The sequence below is a fragment of the Lycium barbarum genome, chromosome 6 (assembly GCF_019175385.1).
Source record: "Lycium barbarum isolate Lr01 chromosome 6, ASM1917538v2, whole genome shotgun sequence".
Classification (NCBI taxonomy): Eukaryota; Viridiplantae; Streptophyta; class Magnoliopsida; order Solanales; family Solanaceae; genus Lycium; species Lycium barbarum.
In genome coordinates, this window is record NC_083342.1 from 124,279,025 (window position 1) to 124,305,926 (window position 26,902).

The following is a 26,902-nucleotide window of genomic DNA, read 5'->3' on the forward strand; positions in this document are numbered from 1 at the left end:
TTTTTTTTTTTTTTTATAATATTGCTTGGTGTTTTTAGTATGGGGCCCACCTTATTTTTTATTTTTTAAGGGTGACTGACGACGAAGCATGGGTAAACCTATCCTGCTTCTATATAGTAGATAGATGGTGTATGCCCGTGCGCCCAACACTTTGGATTATAGTGTATCTATGTGTATGTAATTGTGTTTGGGTAGTGATAATATATATATTTTATATTGCTAATAAACATACATAAGCTTGCACAGTTTTTATGCATATATATATATATATATATATATACACACACACTATGTTCAAAACACGATTAATATAACATTATAGTTTGTGTTCCGTATCCAAAACTTTATTATATTAGTGTTTGCTACGATTACAAAGTTTGCAAAAATTTATTAATACTTTTTAAAAGAGAAGGCTTGTTTAAAAGGAAACTATTTTTCTCTCTTTGAGATAAAACAATAGCAATATTTAAGCATCAATTGATACTTTGAATTTTAATTCAATTAATTTAAAGGTGTAAAATATTCTATTGTTAATGTATGTAGATTGGACCTAAACAATAATTATTATTTTTTATCAAATTTTGATTTGGATAATTATAATTCAAATTATTAAATTAATTTTACATGTATGAAACGAAACAAAGTAGAAATTTGATTTTCTATTTAAACGAAAAGCTACTATTTTTTAATTTTTGGTAAATATTCTTGGTTTAGCTCATTTTACTTATCATGTGGTCTTTTGCACGGGTTTTTAAGGAAACATCAATTAGAATTATAATTTGACTAATTTACCTTATTCATTATTTGATCTCCATTTAATATTATTTTGTATTTTACGACATTAATCTCTTTTCACATTTATTAGAGTAAGAATAAAAATAAAAAAGTAATTAAATTCTATCTTATTTTAAAATATAAATATTTTAAGTATATTTATTTTAGTAAACATAACAAATAAATGACATCACGGAATAGCAAATACAACAGTTAAATATCTAGATTAGATCTCAGGCTAATATAAGAAAAGAAAGAAAATTGTATTGTTTGGCTACTTAACCTTTTGAAGAAAAGCAATAATATGGGGTGGTCCGTGTTTTTTCCTATACGATAATTTCATTTGCTCCCACTAATGGGTTGATACGCATGTGGCAATGAATCCACCATTATTGACTTAATGAGAGTATGATTTTTTAATATAAGGTGCACTTTTTTTTTTAAATATGGGGTCCACTTTTTTTTTTTTTAACATGAGTTTGGAGATGGTGGGGTCCAATTTTTCTCCCTTTTTTTAATATATTGCTTGGTGTTTTTAGTATGGGACCCACCTTATATATATATATGTTTTTTTTAAAGGTGACTGACGACTATGTAGTAGTAATAGGCGCACCTCTCTTTCGCATTTCACATAACTGCGTTTATATTCTATTTTTTGAAACTACATCACCCAATATTAGAAATAATGAGTCATTAATAAACTTGACATCTAATGAGTGATGCTATTAAAGTATAATTTTATTGTTGAATGAGGTTATAAACTTATTATGTTTTCCTTTGCTTGAGTTAAATTTACTTAAGTTATGCTGGAACTTATCTGTATTATGTTGGAAATTGATATAAGAATACTATGTTAACTTTTTTTTTTTTTTTTTGAATTTATCTTATAGTTACGATTCCAATTAATTTGCTTTAGTAGGATTGACTTGTTATTTCAATTTTCACATTGGAATTGATAGATTATTTTTTGTCAAATATTTGAATAATGTTATGACATTATATTTATAAATATTAATCTTTTTTATCAAGAACGCAGTCCATGATGTTCTTACAAACTGTGTGCTTTTAGTTTTTATAATTAATTAAATTAAATTTTCCTAATTTGAAAAATATATATCAATTATTTTTACAATATTAGTTATAGATATATGATTATTAATTAATATATTTTCAAGAAACAATATGTATCTTAAATATGAAATTTAATATCAGTTATCAAGGCACATATTTGTCAAATATTAACTTTCAAATTTTAATAATTAACTTTATTTAAGATTTAATAAAATGTGTAATTACACTAGTGCAACCAAACAATACGCTTGTAATTACATTATAATTACGTTATGACAAACAAACAAGTCGTCGTAATTAGTATATTGTGTAATTACTACCCTAATAATTACACCAATTCCAAAAACCATGTGGCTTTCCAAGCAGATCCTTAAAGTTTGTTTTTAGGCTCAAACATACTCCTCAAATTAAGAGATCAAATTTGACTCTTTAAAAGCAGGTGACATTTTTTAATTGGTGCCACGTTTTAATTCAAAATAATTAAAATTCACCCAAGTTTTAAAACTTAAACCGGTGGCCGACCCGTTTTCATTCTCCAAAATTAAACATAGTACATACCTTTTCTCCTCCTTAGAAATTAGAACTAATCGATCTAGGGCTCTGTAGCTCCTGTGAATTCAGTGACACTTTAGCACAGTTATAAATTTTGGCACTCTGCTTTGAGAAATTTGTGTGGCAATGAGTGACATTGAGAAAAGAGTGTGCTGAGAGATAAGGAAACTAAACTTGTGGTAGAGAGGAAAAAAATGGCCTCAGCATCTCTACTAAAGTCATCCCCAATAGTTCTTGACAAATTTAAGTTTGTAAAGGGGCAAAGCCTTCGCCAGTCGTCCGTCTCAGTGGACCGTTGTCGAGAAACTTCACATTCTAATTTCTAAGGAGGAGAAAAAGAATGTATTATGTTTAATTTTGGAGAATGAAAACGGTTGGCCACCGATTTGGGTTTTAAAACTTGGGTGGATTTTAATTATATTGAATTAAAACGTGACACCAATTAGAAAACTTTTTAAGGAGTCAAATTTAAGGGGTATGTTTGACCCAAAAATAAACTTTACGGGTAATTTTAAATCGGGAGGGTATTTTCCGTTTTAAGAGTAGTCCAAATATTTCTTTCATAAAAATAGATTTAAATATGCCAAATCAGGTATCATAAGGACGCATTTATCAATACTTGAGGGGACCAGAAGTACTATTATTAATTTAACAATAGAAAAATGGGGTTGACTTAGACTTTGGGAACTCCTGTGCATCTTCCTTTGAAGAGCTTTTCTCATGGGGTTCTTCTTGTGCATTGCTTCGCCTATGCATAACCACTAGTACAAATTTCAGCATCCAATATTTCAATTTACCCTAAACCTGAAGAGCTTTTCTCATCTGAAAGCAAGACAGGTAATGAGATAATCTTTCGAACTCTAATGCACTTTCAAATGTTTCACTTTCTGTTTAGCTATTCAATTCTTTGATATGTGGGTATGTTGCTACTGAACTAAAAAGGCTATTCTCCAAGATATCTCAACACATAATATTTAAAAGCAGTCTCTTTTAACTGCTTCATTCTTGATTTTCTTTATGTACTTAGATTGGTGGAAATACTTAAGCCAAATACATGCTGATCATTGGAGTAAGGATAGATATTTTGGGATTTAAGGAGAAAAAAAAAAGGATGAGTAGGGTAAAACCAGGGTACTTATGGAAAATTGGATTGGTTTCAAGGTTTTGCCTCCCTATGGTTGACTATTTGACCTTGGGGGAAACTGAACCTGAGTAGTTGGTGGATCATTACAACAATTGAACTTATTCATTCAAATTGATGTGTTGAATTCTTGTTCTGCTTTTAAACTACTTACTTTTTTCTCTTCAAAAGTAGTTATCATTCTAAAATCTGACATTCATTTCTAAAATTGGTGATGAGATGGAATAAATCAGATAAAACTTTATATTTGAGTGAGCAAGCTAGAGAAAAGAAATATAATTGTGTTAAACTTTATTATGTATGTGCACAATGTAATTCAATCGAATGCAGGGCAGTATTCAGACCCAGTGATATTGCTTATTCTAATTCATATTTCTTAAATGTGGACAAGACAAAGATTATTATAGATGTAATATTTCCTCATAAATTTTCACTAGTTGTTCCTTTTTGGGTAATTATTTAATAAATGACTCTCTTTTTATTTTTTTTGTAGCTTATAAACCGTTTAGACAACCGTCTAAATATCTTGCCAAACCGAAATCTTACGGGAAATTGTTACTTCACAATTTAAAATTTCAATATTATAAACGCTAGAAGATAGTCTAATGTTTTGTTTGTAAGGTTGAAAGCAAACATTAGACGATAGTCTAACATTGTCCGTCAGAATAATTTTTCACGGGTTATATTTGCACAACTTTTAAAAATAGGAATAAAATCAAAACGATAACCTAAAACACTTACGTAAATCTGCCCTACTTTTTAAGTATGTCCATCAAAGGAGTTAAAGGAGTAATCCAGTCAAAGGAGTTAATATATTGTTTCATTATGATTGGACACTTCCTGAAGGGATGCTAGCTAAGGGTCTTGATATGGAAGAAGCTTTGGGGAATTCTATGCACAAGAAGCTCCCCTTCTCTTGTAAATTTTACAGAATCTCCCCATCTTGATTCCATCATTCACGTCCATTTATGGCCAAATTTTGTGTTTGTGCATTCACTTAATTTGGGAATTTTGTAAGTACTGCTCGGTACACTTTCCTTATTTTGTTGCCTTCCTTTTTGCACTTTAATTTTATTCTTAGATTCTTATAGCTATATTAATGGATTTTTTTTAACACAATTATATTTTAACTTGGGACATATATCGAATATTTATTAAACAATACAATCATGTACAATAATATATCTACCTACACATGCACATATACATTAAGAAAAGAAGATATAATAATGAAAAAAGTAATTTCATCGAAAATTAAATATTCAGTGAAATTTAATATTTTTAAATGATGAAAATTAGATGAAATATTTGAATTTTCTTTTAGGAAGAATATCTCTGATATAATTTTTGTTATGATACTTTTTATTTTCATAAGATTACGTTATGGTTTGGATTTTTAGCTTCGTTTTTGAAATAAAAGTTTTATGAACTATCCTTGAGTTGAAATTATAAATTCGTGTTTTTGATTATCTATTTTAAGTAAATATAAAGATATTAGTAGTTGCAAAATTTTATTTTATTTGATGTTCAAGAATGAGAAAAAGATAATTTGTAACTGCGTGAAGCGTTAGCCAGTTTACTAGTATTATTATAAACTGCTAATATGTTTTTACTTAACACCAACTTCGGAATGACATGCGCGCTTCTTTCCCTTTACTTTTGCGGTGTGTTTTTCTTGGAGTTTCACCATACTATAGTGACTTATGGTATCTTGATTAATGGGTTGATTTCATGCCCATTTGAATAGTGTCACATAAAAAGGAACAGGCAATTTGCAGGATTACCCTGGGGGTGGTCTTTAATTTTTGTCCCTCAAATTGGTGGTCTTTAATTTTTGCCCTTCGTTAAAAATTCCTTGGTTTAGGGTTCGAATCCCCGCTCAGTCAAAAAAATTTAAAAAATTCGCAAGGCAGAATTTTGAAGGTAGAATTTCGCATGCAAAACTCAAGGCAGGTTTTGCATGGGCACAATTTTTCAAAATTCTGCCTTAAGGACTCTGCTTTGCGAATCCAAACAATTGCCTTGCGAAAATTCCTTCTTTTTTTTTTTATTGAGCTGTGGTTCGAACCCAGAACCTCGGGGTTTAGGCGAAGGACAAAAATTAAAGACCACCTATTTGAAGGGTAAAAATTAAAGGCCAACCCAAATGAAGGACAATCCACCCAAAAAAAAAAAAAAAAAAAGGAACGGACTGCAGCATTTTTTGGCCTGTCAATAAATTAACTGTGCACAGATATGTGATTCATCGTTAAAAAGTTCAATTACGAAAGCCTGATTCTGTGACTTGAAAAAATTGCTAATGTTTCAGGGAACTTAGTAACATATATTGCTTTTGTTCCAAGGAAATGTACTTAAAAATGTTTAGCTTAGCTTTTCCAAAATTAACATGGTGAGTATTTGTCTTTTAATGCTAAAAGTGTGCTTCTGTACCAAAGTAATAGTGGTGCAAATTTACCAATGATCTTGACAATTAGTTTGTGTGTATTTCGGGAAATCAACACATTTTATCTTTGCGGCACAATCCTTGTTTGGGTGAGATAAATCCCTTTTTCTTGTTCCTTACTGACTTCCTAGAAGGATAATTATTAATAAAGTAAAATAAGGGAGTTCTTTTAACAATACTAATAATTGAGAGTTGAGACAAGAGTTAGCAGTATATAATCGCGTCACTGGCTAAGTGAGTATCGAAAGTTTCGAAGCTCTTTATCTCTTTCCATCTTGAAGACCTCAAATTTGCATGTGCATGAGTCTCTTGACCTCTTATTCTCCAAAATTTGCTTTAAGAAGGTATATGAATGGCACAATATTCCGTCCGTTCACTTTTACTCGTCTAATCAATAAACAACATTTCCTTTGAAGATACCACTAGTCTTCCAACGATTATCGTTATGACCCCTCAGAAAAGGAAAAAAATTGTCTTAAGATAAGTTTAGGGCTCGTTTGGTACGAGGGATAAGGGATAAATAATTCCGGCATTAAATTTGAGATGCGTTTATCCCAAGTTTGATTGACGGTATAACACTACAATCCCGGAATTATAGTATTATTTTATCCCTGTGAAAGAATGAAATAACTTATTCCGGGATAACTAATCTCAAGATGAGTAATCCTAGAATAACTTGTTTCCAACCAAACGACCCCGAAATATGTAAGGTCCCTTTATGTAGTGGACCAGTGGTCTAGTTGCCACGTACTTTAAACTTCAGAATTCAGATGCAGAAATTTGGGATGCAGTCTCGCTAGGAAATGAACTATATAGTATAAATTATTAGATATTCCAAAGTTAGAAATAAGATCGTGAGTAATTATCTATAAATAATTTAATTGTTTAAATAGCTCATATACTGTGAGTGTATATTAACTTAACGGTAGATTTTGACAAATAAAGTGGCTAGCCTTTCTTTTTCTCGCTAGTACTTTGTTCCAGAGCAAGGATCAGGGATACCACAAACAATGAAATTTTTATTCCACAACAAAACATTACATATCCTCATCCAATACATCACACCTAAATATTGGAGAGGAAAACCAGTCGACATTGATTACTTATAATTTAATTCTGTGACACAAACAGTTCACAGAACCATAACTAATTGTAGATGAATATATTTTTTGAAAAAACGGTTTAGTTGTTATCCCACCAGAATTGTGATCGGAGGTAATCCACAACTTTCTTATCAACTTGGAATGCTTTAGTGAGGACATCATCATTGATTGGTGGGTCTGAGCCAAATACTGCATTTGCAATAGTGATGACTCCTGGATTTTGACTACTCAGTCCAGCAAGTGCAACAGCCTTATTCTTTTCCACATTAAATTGAAAATGAATGAGTCCTATTGGGAAAACGAACACATCTCCCTGATGTAAAATTTTGGTAAAAAGTTTATTCTTCATATTTGGACCGGGGTTTGAAAGGACAAAGCCAACATAGAGCGTGCCCTCAAGGACAACAAGAAACTCAGTTGCTCGGGGGTGCACATGAGGTGGGTTGACACCATATGGTGCATAGTCAATACGAGCTAACGAAATGCCCAGGGTGTTGAGTCCATGTAATTTGTTGACATTCACAAGATTTACAGCAGATCCAAGTTGATTCGAAGTATTTCCAGGAATGTTCAGACCTGATATGAAGAAGTCATTCGCCATAACAAGCTTTGGATCCTTGCAAAATTTTCCGTTCACAAAAACTGCACAAAAAAAAAAGTGAAATATTAATAAAGAGGATAGGAAACAAACAAACCAAAAAAAAAAAAAAAAAAAAAAAAAAAAAGACAATACTTCATAAAACTGTAATCGTGAATTTAAGTTGACATTCTAAGTAATTTACCAGCAGTTTTGGAGTCATCAACAGCAACACAGAAATCTTGCAGAGGGCTAGGATCAAATGCAAGACTCATTGAAGATAAAATAGCCATTATGGCAATGGTTAATATAATTGACTTGAAAGCCATTGCTAGTAGAAACTATCTTATGAAACAATTCAAATTATGTTTTCCTTTGTTGATTTTTGACAAGCATAATAAGAAAACGCATCTTATTTATAGATGAATATTTGTCTGAATTGGCCGTCAATTTCCCCTTGTTTCAAACATTTGAATATTGAAGCTTCCTTCAACAACTACAAAGACCAAATCTCTATTACCTAATTTGAAAAATTAAGATTTGACAGTAACTTACTATAACCTGCTAAGAGAGGAAAAAAGAAAAGTTTGTCACCTACTAGATGTAGACTGAGAAGCATTATATTGGACGAGCGAATAAATAATGTGTACAATAATCCGTTTATTTAATGAGTCTAAAATCTTCATTGGTGCATATTAAACCGCTGTACTATTAAAGTTAAAAATTATTAAACTGATGACTATGTTGATTTGCACACGAGAGGAATATTCACTCATCTCAACATGATTACATGAAGACCTGAAAGTTTGTTATATATTTTAACTAACACCATGCATATTTACAAGTTTATCATTGTAACTAATTTTAATAAAGGACTATTAATTGAAAATAACTATATATACAGACACACCTCTATATAACAACCATCATCGATAGCAACATTTCACTATATTTTGGAACCTACTTTCATAGTATGTTATATTATATGTTCTCTATAACAGCATCTCGTGCAATCAAAAACATTTATGGACAAAGGACGCCGTTATGAAAAGATTTGACTATATATACATATGTAAGCTTGGCCTCAATAATATAAAATTTCTTCTTTCTATGATCTGGAACATACTTCCCCGAGTTAGAGCATGCAGTTTAAGAGTCCCATAATAATGCAAAAAAAAAATCTATATATTAAACCAAACAGATCGAAGTCGTCCGGATCCTAGATCTTCTTCACCTGCTAATGTTTTAGTATTCAATTACTCAAATATACGATATTTGTTACTTTGACTTTAGTGGGGACGGGGGCGGCTTCTAATAATACACATCACACATCAATCCCCAGAATTTTCACTAAAGTGATTCAAAATATAATGAAATAAATGCAAGAAGAAGCCAAAGACACGCAACATCTTGACCTAGTATATGTAGTGTTATAACTTTTCGATTTGCACCCCCTAACTCTGCCCATGCTACACTCGAATGTGTGTGTATGAAAATATGACCCTCCCCCCCCCCCCCCCCCCCAAAAAAAAAAACCTCCCAAGTCTGAGCAGGTTAATGACCCGCCCATTTTTTTTTAACTCAACTCGTTCTAACCCTTTCAATTAAGTTGGGTTGTTTTTGCTAGAAACCTCATCAACATACTTTCTAAATTTATTTTGTTGAATATTTTCTATATATAGATATAAAAGATTTTTTTTTATTAATTTATTTAGTAATTAAACATATGAGAAGAAAAAGAAACAATTACAACTTGGTAAAATTGGACTGATTGGGTTACGACCACTTATTTAGCCTATCTTGAGACAACTCATAATCTCAACTCAGGTGACCCTTTGGACAAGTTAATAAGTCATTCATTTATTAACTCAAGCTATCTTGATTTTTCTAAAATCAACTTCAAAGTCATTCATTGACATTAATAAAGTGAAAATTGAAAGATAATACATGTTACTAACCCGTTGATGATTCTTACGTTATCCAGAAATCACTTCTAACTCTAGCAACTTTCAGATTATGAATGTTTGATCCTTCCTTCTTTTTTTCCTTCCTTTTTGAGTCACTTCTTAACGGTTCATCATTTGAACTTTGTTACACAAAGTTATGTTCATTTCATTAAAAGTGCACAGTATCAGCTAATAATCATCGCAGCTGTGACAAATCATATCTCTGTCCACAATAAACTCAGTGCATCATATTGCTATAACTTTAGAGAGCCAGTTAAGAACACCCTTAGACAGAAATTTGATTATAGCAAAACGAAGTGTGGATTAGGCTTCTGCATTACCAAGTCATTGAATGGTGAACTTTTCAAAAAATTGTATTGTGAAGATTTCTTCAACAACTACAAAGACTAAACCTATTGATGTGCCGTGAATTTCGGCACATTTTATGCCTTTGTAACTAGAAGTGTTGCTTGTTTTTAAGTGTTTTTACATTGTTTCTTATGTTATTTTTGTGTTTTATAGGGTTGGTTAACTAAGAATCGGAAATGAGATGAAATGCTGAAAAACGGACAAATTGGAGCTAAATGACGGTCCGTAACTCATGTTACGGATCGTAACTGGGTCCGTAACTCATGTTACGGCCCGTAACATTGAACCGTAACAGGAGCCAAATTTTCAGAAAGTTTTCATGGAAACCTCAGTGTTACGATGTCGTGTTACGGTCCGTAACATCTCACCGTAACATCAGCCAAAATTCCAGAGAGTTGCCAAGTAATTGTCACAAGTTACGCTTCAGAAGGACGGACCGTAACACAGGTTACGGTCCATCGCATGGTGGCCGTAACAACAAGTGGACAAATGACGAAATGAAGGACGGACCGTAACCTGAGTTACGGTCCGTAACGATGCGGCGTAAGGGCATTTTTGTCCAGAAACTTGGCGCGATTTTTGGCTCTATAAATACTTAATGTAGGGTTTTAATTCAGCAGCCAGATATATTTTTGAGAGCATAAACTCTAGGTTTTTCATATTAGAAGTTTTTGGAGCATTTAAAGTAAACTACTTCACTTCCATTCCACCTTATAATTGCATTGTAAGTATATTATGTCAACTTTTAAGCTTTCTTTGCTAGTCAAGATTATGAGTAGCTAATTTTAAAGCTAAGGTTGTGAGTCCCATGATGGATATTATGTGAATGGGTTTCTATTATTGATATATGCATAATGGTTGTTGATATTCATTCAGTTTTTGTGATTTAGCGTTGGGTGATGATTGCAAGCATTATCCTAAGCCATTATATTAACTTTTCTTGGGAAAGAAAGTTAGTATTGGTAAGATTGAATGACAATGACTCGAGGCGTTAACCGTCGTTTAATAGACTAACTTAGGGATGAGAACAAGTCTAAATTGGAATTTTTGGTCATTCTTCGATTGTAACTCTTTTACATTCGGAAGAATCATAAAGAGGAAATACGACTTAACTGTTGGAAAACATTAAGAAGTTCTTAAGAGACCAAGTGCATATTCATAGAACAACCATTAGAAGTATATCACATTGAAACCTGAAGCATAATATCTAATCAAATTGGGGAACACAACCTTAGTCTCTATTTCACATTAAATACAATTTCAGTCAAAATACTTAATTACATTATTCAACAACTATTTCAAACTATCAGGAATAGGATTAAAGCTTTTAAAGACTAGTATCGCATACGATTAGTACTCTTTTCTCTCCATATTCCCTGTGGGATTCGACCCCAACCTTGTTGGGTTACTATATTTGACAACGTCCTCTTTACATCATTAATAGGTGTAATTTGAGCGTATCAAATTTTGGCGTCGTTACCGGGGAATACGGTTTAGAAATTACTTATTGTTGTGTACTCTTCTTTAAAACTTTTTCTATTCCATCACACCTTGTTTGCTGTTATAGCGAACCAGGTGAACATGGCAGGAAGACACAATCGCAATCAAGGAAACCAAGCGGGAATCCAAGTGAACCATCCTGCACCAGAAGAAGAGGAGGATGAGAATGTATTTGCGGAATTCATTGACGAAGCTGATTATGCTTCTGCTGTAGTTCCTCCTAGAACGGAAAATGCTAATTTCAAAATTGATAGTTCTATCTATCAGCTATTGAAACTTGAAGGCTATCCGAAATTCTTCGGAGGATTGTCCACTCCGACACCTGAATAATTTCCTGCATGTATGTTCTCAACAATCCCAAGGTGTTGTTCCTGTTGATGCACTGCGGTTACGAGTCTTCAAATATTCCTTGGCTGGCCAAGCAAGGGAATGGTATGAAAAGCTCCCAGCAATACCATTCATACCTGGAACGAGTTAGCCAATATATTCTTGAAAAAGTGGTTTCCACCAAGCAAAAAGGCTGAGCTTAGGGACAAGATCTTTGAGTTCAAACAACTTCCGGGGAACAACTATATGCAGCATGGGAGCGTTTCAAATATTATCTAGCTCAATCTCCGAATCATGGATTTCCGGATGCTATCCTCACAGAGAAATTTTACAAGGGGTTAGATACCATAAATCAAATTGTTGTCAACACTGCAGCTGGGGGATGCTTCATGGACAAATCATTTGTCAACATCACCAGGTTGCTCGACAAGCTTACTACCCACAACCAAGCTTGGCATTCTAGTGATAGTGAAACCCTGTCATATGGTAGTCCCTCTGCTGCCGCGGTGGCCAAAGAAAACCATGAGCAAGATCATGTTTTTGCTCAATTGCAAACCACCGTGGATTTATTATCGAAGAGGCTTATGGAGAAAGAAGCCAAAGGTGTGAATGTTGTAGAGGAGATGCCACCTCATGCTCCTGGAATGTACCAAGTCTCTGAAGAAGCTTATCTAGAGGGGCAGCCACAATATGAAGATGCGAATTATGTCAACAACTCGCAAGGGGGCTATCAAAGGCAAAATTATCAAGGTCCCGGTAATCACCCATGGCAAAAGCCTCAATAACAATTTCAAGGGAACAATTATGGAAGAAATGATCAGGGTAATCCAAATCAAGGGAATTACAACAACTATAATTATGGCAACAAGAGCTCGAACCCCTACATTCCACCTAGGGGGCAAGCATCTAATTCCCAACAGTAGAGAGATAATTCAGCTAGCAACTCTGCTGGCAACACGCCTAATGATTCTGCGGAACTGAAAAGTATGATGCAGAAAATGCTAATGAATCAAGACAGAACAGAGAGCACAATCAAGGGAATGTCTCAGGTTCCAACTATCTCATTCAGCTTCCAATTCAGAAGCTTGAAGCACAATTCAGAGACCTTTCCCGAGAAGTGCATACTCCTCAACGGGGACAACTATCGAGTGATACAGTTCCAAATCCAAAAGGTAGTGGAGTAAACTCTGTGGAGAATGTACTTGCTATTAGCACCAGAAGTGGAAAAATACTTCAAGGTGCTAATAAAAAGGTGATTGATCTGGAACCAATTGTTGAAAAAGAAGAAGCGCAGCCTGATGTATCTGATGCTATTGTAGAGGAAGAAGCAGAGGAGGAAGTCCCTATTGTGGCTGAAGAATAGCAGAATCTTAAAAATCTGAAGGCACAAGGAGAAAAACAGGAAGGGGGAAAGGCAAAACTTTTCGGCGCTCTTCGCCCTTTGAGCCAATTGTTTAAATCTTCACCGCCTTTTCCTCAAAGGCTAGTGAGAAAAACAGAAGATGAGAAGTGCTTGCGATTTTATGATCAACTCAAGCAGTTGATAATGAACATTCCTTTCATGGACGTTGTCCAAGAAATGCCTGGCTTTGCTAAGTATTTGAAGGATCTTTTAACAAAGAAAAAGAAGCCATTGAAACACGACACTGTAGGTATCACTCACCGCGTTAGTGCTATTCTTTCCAAGACCACAGTGCAAAAGAGGGAAGATCCTGGAGCATTCACAATTCCATTCACCATAGGGCAGCAAGATTTCGCCAGGGCTTTGTGTGATAACGGGGCGAGCATAAATCTTATGCCCCTGGAAATTTTCAAGAGATCGGGGCTAGCGATGCCAAGGCAAACTACCATGAGTTTGCAGATGGCTGACAGATCGATAAAAAGGCCAGTGGGGGTAGTTGATGATGTGCTGGTTCAAATCAGGGAATTCCTACTGCCGGCAGATTTCGTGATTCTTGATTATGCTATTGATCCGGAAATTCCTATCATTTTGGGAAGACCTTTCCTTGCGACAGGGAGGGATCTTATGGATTCCGAGAAGCACGAGATCAAGTTCCGGGTGAACGATGAGAAGGTGACTTTTCACGCTAGCAAAGGCATGAAATTACCTAGTCCTTATCAAAGTATTTCAGTCATAAACTCGGTTGATGAGGTGGATGAAGCAGTGAAATTTAAAATAGAGGAAGAATGCTTGAGTGAAGCATTATTGGCCATCTTGGTGAATTTTGATGCCGAACAAATGGAGGGATATAATGAGACAGTGAATTCACTCACCAGTCTGGGGTCTTACTCTTATGAGGCCAAGAAACTGTCTCTTGATTTAGAAAAACGAACAACTCCTCCAGCAAAACCATCAATTATTGAGCCACCGAAGTTGGAACTCAAGCAACTTCCATCCCATCTTAAATATGTGTTTCTTGGAGCAAATGCTACTCTTCCAGTTATTGTGTCATCACTTCTGAATGAGGGCCAAGTTCAGAGACTCATCGCAGTCTTGAGGAAGCATTTAAGAGCTTTGGGTTGGACTATTGCAGACATCCGGGGGATTCCCTCCGGAATTTGTGAGCACAGAATTCAGTTGGAGGAGGAAAGTTTACCAAGTGTTGAGCATCAGCGAAGATTGAATCCACCGATGCAAGAGGTGGTAAAGAAAGAGATTATTAAGTGGCTAGATGTTGGGGTTGTTTACCCAATTTCCAATAGTCTATGGGTAAGTCCAGTCCAATGTGTGCCAAAGAAAGGGGGCATCACTGTTGTCCCTAACTCAAAAAATGAGTTGATTCAGACAAGAATTGTCACCGGTTGGAGAGTGTGTATGGACTACCGAAAGCTAAACACGGCATCGTGCAAAGATCATTTCCCTATGCCTTTTATTGATCAAATGCTTGATCAGCTAGCTGGAAGGTCTTATTATTGTTTCTTGGATGGGTACTCAGGATACAACCAAATCAACATTGCATTGGAAGACCAAGAAAAGACTACTTTCACTTGTCCCTATGGAACATTCACTTTCAGCCGGATGCCATTTGGTCTTTGCAATACTCCGGCTACTTTCCAACGATGTATGATGTCCATATTCTCCGACATGGTTGAAAACTTTCTTGAAGTATTCATGGATGACTTCTCTGTGGTGGGAGATTCATTCGATGAATGTTTAGACCATCTTGATCGGGTACTGCAAAGATGTGAGGAGACAAACCTCGTTCTCAACTGGGAAAAATGTCATTTTATGGTAAAGGAGGGAATTGTCCTTGGCCATAAGATTTCAGAAAGAGGGATTGAGGTTGATCAAGCCAAAATCGATGTGATTTCACAACTCCCTCCGCCCATTTCAGTAAAAGGAGTTCGGAGTTTCTTGGGACACGTCGGATTCTATAGGAGGTTTATCAAAGACTTCTCTAAAATTGCAAACCCAATGTGCAAACTCTTGGAAAAAAAGTCCAAATTCAATTTTGATGAGAAGTGCATCAAGGCTTTCGACGAGTTGAAGCTAAAGTTAACCTCCGCACCTATTGTTGTGTCCCCGGATTGGTCACTTCCCTTTGAATTAATATGTGATTCCAGTGGTCTTGCAATTGGCGCTGTGCTTGGTCAGCGGCTAAACAAGATCCTGCACCCAATTTATTATGCCAGCAAAACACTGAATGGAGCTCAATTGAACTATACAGTAACGGAGCAGGAACTACTTGCCATTGTTTATGCTTTTGAAAAGTTCCGAGCTTATTTGTTGGGTGCCAAGGTAGTGGTTCCCACTGACCATGCTTCATTGCGCTATTTGATGGCGAAGAAGGATGCTAAGCCTCGGTTGATAAGATGGGTCTTGTTGCTACAGGAATTTGACTTTGAAGTCAAAGATCGAAAAGGGTCCGAAAATCAAGTAGCTGACCATCTCTCCAGACTTGAAGCACCAGGGAGACCGATTGATGTGTTGGATATTGATGACACTTTTCCGGATGAAAGAGTCTTGGTCATCTCCAATGATGTGGCACCATGGTATGCCGATATTGTCAATTATTTGGTAACTAGCATCGTTCCTGACGAGTTGAAGGCATATCAAAAGAAGAAATTCTTGAGAGATTGCCGATAGTTTTATTGGGATGAGCCTTACTTATTCATGACGTGTGCTGACAATATGATCCGGAGATGTGTGGCGGAATCTGAGGTAATGGATATTTTGAAGGCGTGCCATGATTCTCCGGTTGTTGGACATCACAGTGGAAATCGAACCGCAACCAAGGTGCTAGAGTGTGGCTACTACTGGCCAGCCATTTATCGTGATGCAAATATGTTGGCACGCTTTTGTGATTAATGCCAACGCCAGGGCACGATAGGTAGGAGGCATGAAACTCCGATGAATTTTGTTCTTGAGGTGGAGCTCTTTGATGTATGGGGAATTGATTTTATGGGGCCTTTCGTGAGCTCCTACGGCCTGAAATACATTCTTCTTGCGGTGGATTATGTCTCTAAATGGGTGGAAGCAGTGGCCTTGCCTAACAATGATGGTACGAGAGTCAATGCCTTTCTAAAAAAGAATATCTTTACTAGATTCGGCACTCCTAGAGCTATTATTAGTGATGGTGGCTCTCATTTCTGCAACAAACCATTTGCTGATCTTCTTGAAAAATATGGCGTGCATCACAGGGTTGCCACTCCATATCATCCTCAGACAAGTGGCCAGGTTGAGGTCTCAAACAGAGAGATAAAAAGCATCTTGGCGAAGACGGTCAATGTAAATCGCACTGACTGGTCCAAAAAGTTGGATGATGCTTTATGGGCATAACGCACGGCGTTCAAAACGCCTATTGGGACTTCACCGTATAAGTTGGTGTTTGGGAAGGCATGTCATTTGCCTATTGAGCTTGAGCATAAAGCCCTTTGGGCATTGAAAAAACTGAACATAGACTGGCATGAAGCAACAAAACTGAGGTTGTTTCAAATCAACGAGATGGATGAATTTAGGTACAATGCCTATGAAAGTGCAACCCTGTACAAGGAGAAGATGAAGTACTATCATGATTCGAAGATCCTAAAAAGGGATTTTCAGCCAAAGGACTTGGTCTTGTTGTACAATTCACGCCTAAAGTTCTTTCCGGGCAAGTTAAAGTCTCGGTGGTCTGGTCCTTTTGAAATCGCAAGTGTTTCCCCGAATGGAAGCGTCATTGAGGTGAAATCCTAGGATGGCACTCGGACTTTCAAGGTGAATGCACAAAGAGTGAAGCATTACCATTGGTGTATTGATGATGGTAAGGTCGTTAATAGGTATCGTTTGAAATACGGTTCCTGAACTCGAAAATGAGGTATCACGTCGAGCTGTGACGTTAAACCAAGCGCTGTGTGGGAGGCAACCCACATTTACCGCTTTGTAAGTAGTTTAAATTTTGTATCTCCTTTGTGTTCTTTTGTTTTTTTGATATGCTAATGTGTTAGGATTTTGACAATTGAAGAGGCTAAATAACTGCTGATTTCTCCAGACGAGACGCTCCACGTTACGGCCCGTAACGCATGTTACGGTTCGTATCATGGAGCGTAACAAGCGAAAAAGAAAATCAGAAATCACTGAAGGATGGATGAAGAGTGTTACGGTCTACGTTACGGACCGTCGTACAGGTTACGGACCATAACACATGATCGTAACTTTGACAAAAATCTGGGCATGCACTGGAAATTTCGCACACGTTACGGCAGGTAATACGAACCATAACACGAGTTACGGTCCGTAGGTTGTATTGCCAGGTCATTAATGAAACAGGGAAACGGGGTCGTTTGGTTGACCGTAACACGTGATACGGTCCGTATCTCGTGTTACGGTCCTTAACAGGGAACGTAACCATCGGGCATGTTTAAATACATGACCCGACGGTTACTAAACATTTTTTAAAAAAAAACGAACCGTTTTCCTTCTTACTTTTAATTCCCTCTCTCCCATTAACCCCCTTCTTTTTCTCTTCATCTCCCCATCTCTACATCTCCCATTCTCCTTAATATCTTTCTCAACATAGTTGTTTTGTTATCGTTCAAAATCCCGTCGTTGCATTTTGAGTTTTGTCTAATCATCGTCAACGATCAGGTATTACCATGTTTTGCCTCTCTTTTCTCTTCTATTAATCGGCAACATTGCATCGTTCATGATTTAATTCGTATGCACGATTTTGTATTTGTGGGTTGATTGCATTGCACGAATTTGAATCCCCATTGAAAATTTGCGCGGGATTTCACAATGGTTGGGGGTTGGGATTGGTATGTTTGCTGTTTAAGAGACTCGTGGGCACAAGCACATTGTTTCCCACTGAGTCGGAGGGCATTCCGATTGAAAGTTTCATTTATAAAGTTCCTAAATTTGTTTGCCCACAAACTGTTCGATAAAAGGTCTCAATGAAAACTTTGTGAAAACCGGGTGAAGTCTGAGTAACCCGAGGTACGTGAATGGATAAAATGTTGTTTTACACCATACCCAAGAAGCATTAAGTTGAAAATATTGGCCTCGTGCTTAAAATGAGAAAATTTGGCCAAGAAATTTATCTGTTAAGTCGATGGCCGTCATTCAATGTTACGGGCCGTAACGTGTGTTACGGACCGTAACATCACACCGTAACACCGAGAATTTCCATGCAAACTTTCTGGAAATTTGAATGATGTTACGGTGAGATGTTATGGACCGTAACCCAATTGACGGTCTGTAACACCACATCGTAACATCGATGATTTCCATGAAAACTTTCTGGAAATTTGAAGGATGTTACGGTGAGGTGTTACGGATCGTAACACGTGCGACGGTCCGTAACCTCGGACCGTAACTCCTATGATTTTTCAGAAAAATTTTTGGAAATTTGGGTTACGTTACGGTACCATGTTACGGACCGTAACGCGTATGACGGTCCGTCAAATGTGTTACGGTCCCTGTGTTAGAAATGAAAAAACTGCGTTACGGTTGAATGATACGGCCCGTAACACTATCGACGGTCCGTAGACTGTGTTATGGTGCCTGAGCTAATTGAAGCCATAATTTGAACCAATACACTGTGTAATTGAATAGCTTCTCGTGTATTATATCTAACTTTACCTTACACAGGTATGGGTAAACCAAGGCAAGCAAAGAAGGCTTCACCTAAGGTTGCGAAAAAAGAAAAAGGTCGTGCTGCAAGCAAAGTAACCTCAAGGCTACGCGACGACGAGCTAATCAAGGGCGCCAGGACTACAAAGCGGCCAGTCGCACCTAGCAGGCCAGCCCCACCAGTTGCACCGAGCCGGCCAGCCCCACCATCAGAAAGCTCCTCCTCGGCTGAGGAGTCAAGTTCGTCGAGTTCGTCGAGCCAGAGTGAACCCAGGCAGGCTGCCACCCCACCACACCGACTTCAACCATCTATTAGACAGCCTACTGCGGAGGAGCGCAAAAAAGAGCGCGAGCAGGAAAGGAGAGAACTTGACATTCGGATGCAAGCTATGAATGAGAAGATCCTCCGGTTTTCTGTGGAGGGATCTGAAGAGTTGTACAACAAGGGGTGTGAGCAAGTAAAGAATGAGGGGCAGGACCTAAGGCGGAGTATTTTCGAGGAGAGGACCGTCAGTTTCGACGGTCTCGATGGTTATCCAGGAATTCGTGACACTATCCGCTTCCATAAGTTAGAGTTTCTGAAAAACTCTGTGGGGTCTTACATCCCGGTTTTTGTTCGGGAATTCTACGCTTCGTACGGGGCTGCTGTATTCAAAGCACTAAAAAAGGGGCAGCGCGCAAGTCAAGTACCGGCAATGACCGAGGTAATAATGCGAAAAAAGAAGATAGACATCTCTCCGACGGCTATCAATAGAATACTATTCGGGGAGGATTATATAGAGCCTACAGCAGCGGAAGAAGGGGAGTTTGTATACAAAATTGAACAGAAAGATACAATCTCCGTCCGAAAATGGGTGGCTTCAGTTATTGCACGAACAGCAGATCCCGAATGGGCCATGGTGCCAAAGTTGACAGCCGCCGCGCGAATTTGGAAAAACACCCTCACGCCAGAGGCAAAGTTTTGGTGGCAGATTGTTCTATTTCGCATCCGTCCTACCCAGACAGATAATGTTTTGACTCCGGACAGGGCTGTTCTTGTAGCTGCCATTATGTCGAGGTATAAGATCAACTTCAGACGACTGATAGCAGCAGATCTCCGAGAGAGAGCCACTCAGCCGGCCACTTCCCTCATTCATCCATGCCTGCTTACGCTTTTATGCTTGCGTGCAGAACCACAACCCCTACTCCATATCGATCACAGTGTGATCGCCAGAAGTATTTATGACATCACAAAGGGGAAGGATGATGTGTTGAGCCAGGGTTCAATGCCATCTGCATCGTCTTCTGAGGTCCCGGAGGGGCCAACGGGATCAGATGTTATACCCTTGGCTATCATGGGTGCTGAGGAAGCTGCTGCGGGTCAGGCCACAGATTCTGAGGCTCCACCGGCTGCTCATGCTACACAGCCCATGCCAGCTCCAGCCGTACCTACTTCGGGTGGTCCTACCTCGTCGACTGGAGCGAGCCCAGCACCAGCTCAGCCAATACCGGAGTCCCACCCGAGCTTGCGAGAAAAATAATGTTCAATAGGGAGAATTTTGGGGCAGTGGTCCTGCAAGCAGATCGCACAGATAGGCAGGTCAAACAGCTCATGACTGAGCTGAAATTGTACACTAAAAGAGCCATTGATGCTGCGTTGCGGCCAATCAAAGAACAGTTGGCTGATGACCACCTACGGATCCACTCTCGGATAGATGGTATTGAGAACAGAATGACTGAGTTAACCAGGACACACCCTGCTATGGAGTTGGGTGCTATTCGAAGTGAGTTGCGGTCTGTCAAGGATGATGTGCAGAAATTGAAGGCCCAGGAAGTGGCTGTGGTGACGGACCAGCTTCCTAAAGTACACACGGAGTTGGTACAGAGCCTATACCAGCCGGTTCAGAGCCTACTAAGTAATGATGACATCGAGGACACGGTTGAGGAAGAGCACGACGAGGAGTTGGAAGAGGATATCCCCTCTTTAGCCACAGGGTAGCGCAGGAGAGCCTCGCCAGATGATGAAATCCTCGAGCCCATTCTCCAGAGCCTTGATCCATTTGCTGATTTGCGCCCACATAATGAGGAGGAGGAGGAGCGGCGTACTTTGAAGAAGATCCGCCAAGAGTCCCGGATGAGTTCTGACACCGCAGGATGAGTTCTGACACCGCAGGAGCTACTTCTAGCTCAACCCATCCCATTGAGCCAGCTCACCATGCTTCTCCCCCACCCACTGTGACTGGGACTTCCAGTGTTGGCCATCCTGACACCACCAATGCTCCACCTCGTGATGCTGCTGCAGATCCGAGCGCCTAGTGCGCTCCAGGGAGGCCCTCCGTTCTTTTGATGCATTATTTTGATGCCTTGAGGGCAATGCATGGTTTTAAGTTGGGGGTGTGGGTAATTGTTGTTGTTTGTTGGGATTGCTGTTTTAGTATACTGGATATTGTTTTTATTGTTTTTGTTTTTGGTGGGTATTTTATCCCAAATTGTGATAGTAAGCATGTGTTTAGGACAATTGTTATTGTTTGTGTTTTTGCTGGTATTGTTTTTATTATTAAGTATGTGTTAGGACCTTCTTCGGCTAGTCTTTGCTATGTGTTCTATTCCCGAAGAATGCTATGTGTATGTTGAACCTGGCATGTTTAGGATGTTTAATATAGAAGTAAAGTAATGATGATTTAAGTAGTGGTGGTTCGTGTTTCTAGCATAGATGAAAGTGGTTTTTACAGTTCAATGATATCCCTCCGAAAAATAATTTGTGATGTACATCAAGAATGAGTTGTTGATATTGACATGTATGGCTCTTTTAATGACATTGCAAAGAAAGGGTGTTCATGCATGTGAAATCTTCAAACGGAAATGAAGTCAGAGTATTTAAACAATCCTTATGCCATTGTGTTGTGAGTTCTTAGTTTCTATTTGCATATGATGCTTGTAATCTAGAACTTGCCCGGTTGGTCGTGCGTAAATTCTAAGGAGAGTTTGATTGTGAAGTAATCTTAGGCTTTCTTTGTATTAAACCCAAAGCCTGTTTATCTTAAATGAGCCTAGCCCGTATAGAAAATTATCCCTAGTCTCCCATTTTGAGCCTATAGACTTTTTCTTCGATTAACCGTGAACTAACCTCTTTACTTTCTGTGAATAAACCCATTTGGCACCAAGTCCCTCCTTGACACTGAAGAATGGCAAATGAAGCTAAAAGCCTAAGTTGGAGGTGACAAGTGAAAAATGCGGAAAATGAAGCTAAAAGGCCTGTTGGGGGTGATCGCGAATATTAAGGGGCATAATTCAGCGTGGATATATATATATATATATATATATATATATATATATATATATATATATATATATATATATATATATATGTATGTATATACAAAAAAATTATAGATATATAGGTATATAAGCTCTAAAAAAATCCACGCTGAAGATGGAGGGTCGGAAATGATAGGAAGAATGGTGAATGAAGTCAAAAAGAAGTGTCGAGGAGGGTAAGTCACCGATATCCAAATATTCATCCTACCCGTCCCTAAGCCAATGTTACAAGCCCAAAAAGTCCTAATGTGATCATAATCAAATTGTTCAAAGTTGAAGGCATGGAAAATAAAGGCAAGCCTATGGTATGTGCACGCATGGTATGCAAATTTCTTTGCGAGTGTGAGTGTTCTTCTGTCTCTTAGTCTTCTGTTCCATTTATGTTGAAAATGTGTGTTGGGACATTCGTCTATATGTGAGGGCGTAAGGATTGTAGGTTTCAAAGTAACTGGCTTTTCGGAAGTTGAAATTCATGTGCATAGAGACCCCCGTACTATGATTGTGTCATTAATTGAGGTTGCATAGTGAATTGAAATTTTTCTGAAATGTGCGTCTTGTGTCACAAATAGGAGATGGATAAGAGCCTTAATATTTTTCTTGGATTGAAGAGTCCGTGCTAGAAACACATGCCAAAACCACCGTAGTGATTCTTATTTTGCTAAAATATCCTGTGTTAGTAGTTAATCTTATTGTAATTGCATGAGGACAAGCAAAAGCTTAAGTTGGGGCTGTTAATGTGCCGTGAATTTTGGCACATTTTATGCCTTTGTAACTAGAAGTGTTGTTTGTTTTTAAGTGTTTTTACATTGTTTCTTATGTTATTTTTGTGTTTTATAGGGTTGGTTAAATAAGAATCGGAAATGAGATGAAATGCTGAAAAATGGACAAATTGGAGCTAAATGACGGTCCGTAACTCATGTTACGGACCGTGACTGGGTCCGTAACTCATGTTACAGTCTGTAACTCATGTTACAGTCCGTAACATTGAATCGTAACAGGAGCCAAATTTCCAGAAAGTTTTCATGGAAACCTGAGTGTTACGATGTCGTGTTACGGTCCGTAACTCATGTTACGGTCCGTAACATCTCACCGTAACATCAGCCAAAATTCCAGAGAGTTGCCAAGTAATTGTCACAAGTTACGCTTCAGAAGGACGGACCGTAACACAGGTTACGGTCCGTCGCATGGTGGCCGTAACAACAAGTGGACAAATGACGAAATGAATGACGGACCGTAACCTGAGTTACGGTCCGTAACGATGCGGCGTAAGGGCATTTTTGTCCAGAAACTTGGCGCGATTTTTGGTTCTATAAATACTTAATGTAGGGTTTTAATTCAGCAGCCAGATATATTTTTGAGAGCATAAACTCTAGGTTTTTCATATTAGAAGTTTTTGGAGCATTTAAAGTAAACTACTTCACTTCCATTCCACCTTGTAATTGCATTGTAAGTAAATTATGTCAACTTTTAAGCTTTCTTTGCTAGTCAAGATTATGAGTAGCTAATTTTAAAGCTAAGGTTGTGAGTCCCATGATGGATATTATGTGAATGAGTTTCTATTATTGATATATGCATAATGGTTGTTGGTATTCATTCAGTTTTTGTGATTTAGCGTTGGGTGATGATTGCAAGCATTATCCTAAGTCATTATATTAACTTTTCTTAGGAAAGAAAGTTAGTATTGGTAAGATTGAATGACAATGACTCGAGGCGTTAACCCTCGTTTAATAGACTAACTTAGGGATGAGAACAAGTCTAAATTGGCATTTTTGGTCATTCTTCGATTGCAACTCTTTTACATTCGGAAGAATCATAAAGAGGAAATACGACTTAACTGTTGGAAAACATTAAGAAGTTATTAAGAGACCAAGTGCATATTCATAGAACAACCATTAGAAGTATATCACATTGAAACCTGAAGCATAATATCTAATCAAATTGGGGAACACAACCTTAGTCTCTATTTCACATTAAATACAATTTCAGTCAAAATACTTAATTACATTATTCAACAACTATTTCAAACTATCAGAAATAGGATTAAAGCTTTTAAAGACTAGTATCGCATACGATTAGTACTCTTTTCTCTCCATATTCCCTGTGGGATTCGACCCCAACCTTGTTGGGTTACTATATTTGACAACGTCCTCTTTACATCATTAATAGGTGTAATTTGAGCGTATCACCTATTTTAGTAGGACTTATACTAGTTAATTGATCCTCTCATCCATTTGAAATAGTCTTGAACATGACGAGGAACATATATATATATATATATATATATATATATATATATATATATATATATATATATATATATATGGTCGGAACCTAGGCTCTCACCTCTTGCCTCTCTCCTTTGAGACCATGGAGATTTAGGCCAGCCATGGTTGCCGCCGTCTCTCCCCAACCTTTGGCTGCGGGAGAGCCTCCCTAGAACCCTACAAACACCAATACAAACCCTACTTATGCCGATAGATTAAATCAAACAAAATCAACAGTTAACTTTTCTCAAACTAGTTTGCTACCTATTGAAGTTGTTCATGGATTTCCAACGTTAAAATTTACGTTGGACTAATGACAAGCTTTCTCTAGGGAGGAGGGACTTCATCAAGCCATTGTGGTTAAGCTATCCATGGGATCACCGGATTTTCCAACTTTAAGACCGATTTTGCCTAATTTCCTCGGCATTAAGGGACATTTCTCGTTGGGTTGCTTGCTCAAAAGACAACTTCTTATTCGTATGGATCAATATGATGATTTTTTGGCCGCATTATCAAAAGGCGTGAATTATTTCATGCACAACGGCAAAGACCATCAAATTAGGATTTTCCCATGGACGAAATTATTTTCACGTGCGGCAGTATGGATTTTGTTCCCAAACCTATCGAATGATTTGTTTGCTAAGAGATCTTTGCTTTCCATTGCTTCAGCAGTCGGGAAACCTATTTTTATGGATATGGCCACGCAAGTAAGATCAAGACCTAGCAAAGCTAGGGTTAGGGTGATCCTTAACTTATTGGACAAATATCCGGCTCATGTTCGACTTCAAAGTGTAGACAAAGTTACAGGCAGAATTATTGATAAGTTTCAGGAGGTCATGTATGATAATTTGCCTCAATATTGCACCCATTGTAGGCACCAAGGTCATGATGAAAAAAATTGTCGATTGTTAATTGAAAAAAATGTAATGGTTCAAAAAGAAGATGTTGCGGCAATGGAGATTGAGGGAGCTTCAGTTGAGAAGTTGCAAGGACATGCACGTGATTATCTAAACACTAAGAAGCAACAACAAAAGGGAGCTAGCATCGGAGATATTCTAGTAGGTCAAGCATTGGCTAGAGTGTCCAAAAACCTCGTTGAAAGCTCATAGGTTGGAAAGGAAGCTGCTCCAGATTTGCATTCTAATTCAAAAAAGAATAAGGTTAGTACATCGGGTAATAGTAAATCTGAGGTAGTCCATTGTCTTAATAGCAATGAAAATCAGGCGATTCTAGTTGGAAAGGTGCAAGAGGTGGTGCAACTAGCCAAAATCATCGAGTTGCCTAGTTTTGGTGATACAGGTGGCGCAGTTAGGAACTCAACGGTTTCCGAACAGGTTATGGATTTGAACAATGCTAGAGATAATGCTGGAAGTGAAGGCTGGATAGTGGTCTCACGCAAAAAATCTGTTAGTCCTCAAATTGTTAAAAAACTTAATGGGACAAAGGAGCAAGGCATTGTAACAAAAGACATTGTGTGTCCCAACACTTTTGAGGCTCTTTCAGGTAGAGAGGAGCACCAATCTACTTCAGGATGTTCTAAACGACATATTGCACATCCGGAATTGGCAAACATGCTAATGCAATAACAAGTTGCAAGTTTGGTTTGTCCGGTCCCTGTCTTGAAACCATTGATGGTCACATTGAACAGTTCGGCGTTTGAGATCCCTAATCAATCTATGGAGATATTTGGTGAGAAACATGATGACTCTGGGCAGTAAGTAATGCCCAAGATGTGGATAAGATTGTGGCCTCCGCTCTAGAATGCTTAAGCAATAACGTAGAAACGACGAGTGACCAAAAATGTGGTACGAGTGTAAAGAGTTGGGCAGACACAGCGGAGAAGGGGCACATTTCATCCACTTCAATGCACAGCAAGTTGAGTCCAGTAGCCCCGGCATTTATGCCAAGCCATGCAATGGTTCTTTTATCTTTAGTTGCGGGTCAGCTTGTGGCTCAAATGAGTACACCTTTGAATGTAAGTGTTCTGAATATTCAATTGATCCCTACTAATGTTCTTTATGCTTTAGTGTCATACGATATGAAAAATTTGAATGCTATGGATAATCCTACTAAAAGGAAGCTAATTGAAATTGTGCCCAAGAGGTATGAGCAAGGAGCTTTAGTGGAAGATCCTTTGGAAGATTTTGATGGTGATTTAGGCTTTGACATATTTGAGGAAGAAAATGAGAATGACATATTGGATGAATGCTTTTCTAAGGTGGCTAGGGATAGAGATCTTTTGTCACGTCCCGAACCATGGCTTGGGCGTAACACGGCACTCGGTGCCTGACTGCATATGACCGAGCGAACCACATGACTTGCTGAATCAACATGGGGCATAAACATGAGCGGAAAATAACATGAATGCATGATGAACCTTTATAAAACATAGAGAGTCACAACATAATATAGGAATACTTGTTTAAATCATGAATACGGATAATATCATAAAAAAGCCAAACCGACTAACCGACTCTGAAACTCTAA

The 26,902-nt window shown here is 37.8% G+C and overlaps 1 protein-coding gene and 1 non-coding gene across 2 annotated transcripts; both read right to left on the minus strand.

The window, feature by feature from the left end:
• Positions 1 to 6,980: 6,980 nt before the first annotated feature.
• Positions 6,981 to 8,060, minus strand: LOC132598582 (putative germin-like protein 2-1). Its single transcript, XM_060311541.1, has 2 exons — positions 7,867 to 8,060; positions 6,981 to 7,726 (listed from the first exon to the last, which is right to left on the minus strand). The coding sequence occupies exons 1-2, from the start codon at positions 7,988 to 7,990 to the stop codon at positions 7,164 to 7,166; spliced, it is 687 nt and encodes a 228-aa protein (XP_060167524.1). The 5' UTR covers positions 7,991 to 8,060; the 3' UTR covers positions 6,981 to 7,163.
• A 3,938-nt stretch (positions 8,061 to 11,998) lies between these two features.
• On the minus strand, positions 11,999 to 12,104 carry LOC132600923 (small nucleolar RNA R71). The gene has a single exon (XR_009567381.1). It is a non-coding gene; the product is annotated as a small nucleolar RNA R71 (small nucleolar RNA).
• Between the last annotated feature and the right edge of the window lie 14,798 nt (positions 12,105 to 26,902).

Excerpts from the sequence above, each read along its gene's own strand:
- LOC132598582 (XM_060311541.1), bottom strand. The coding sequence starts at position 7,990 with ATGGCTTTCAAGTCAATTATATTAACCATTGCCATAATGGCTATTTTA. Across the intron at positions 7,727-7,866 it reads TGATGACTCCAAAACTGCTG|TTTTTGTGAACGGAAAATTT; the intron begins GTAAATTACTTA and ends TTTTTTGTGCAG.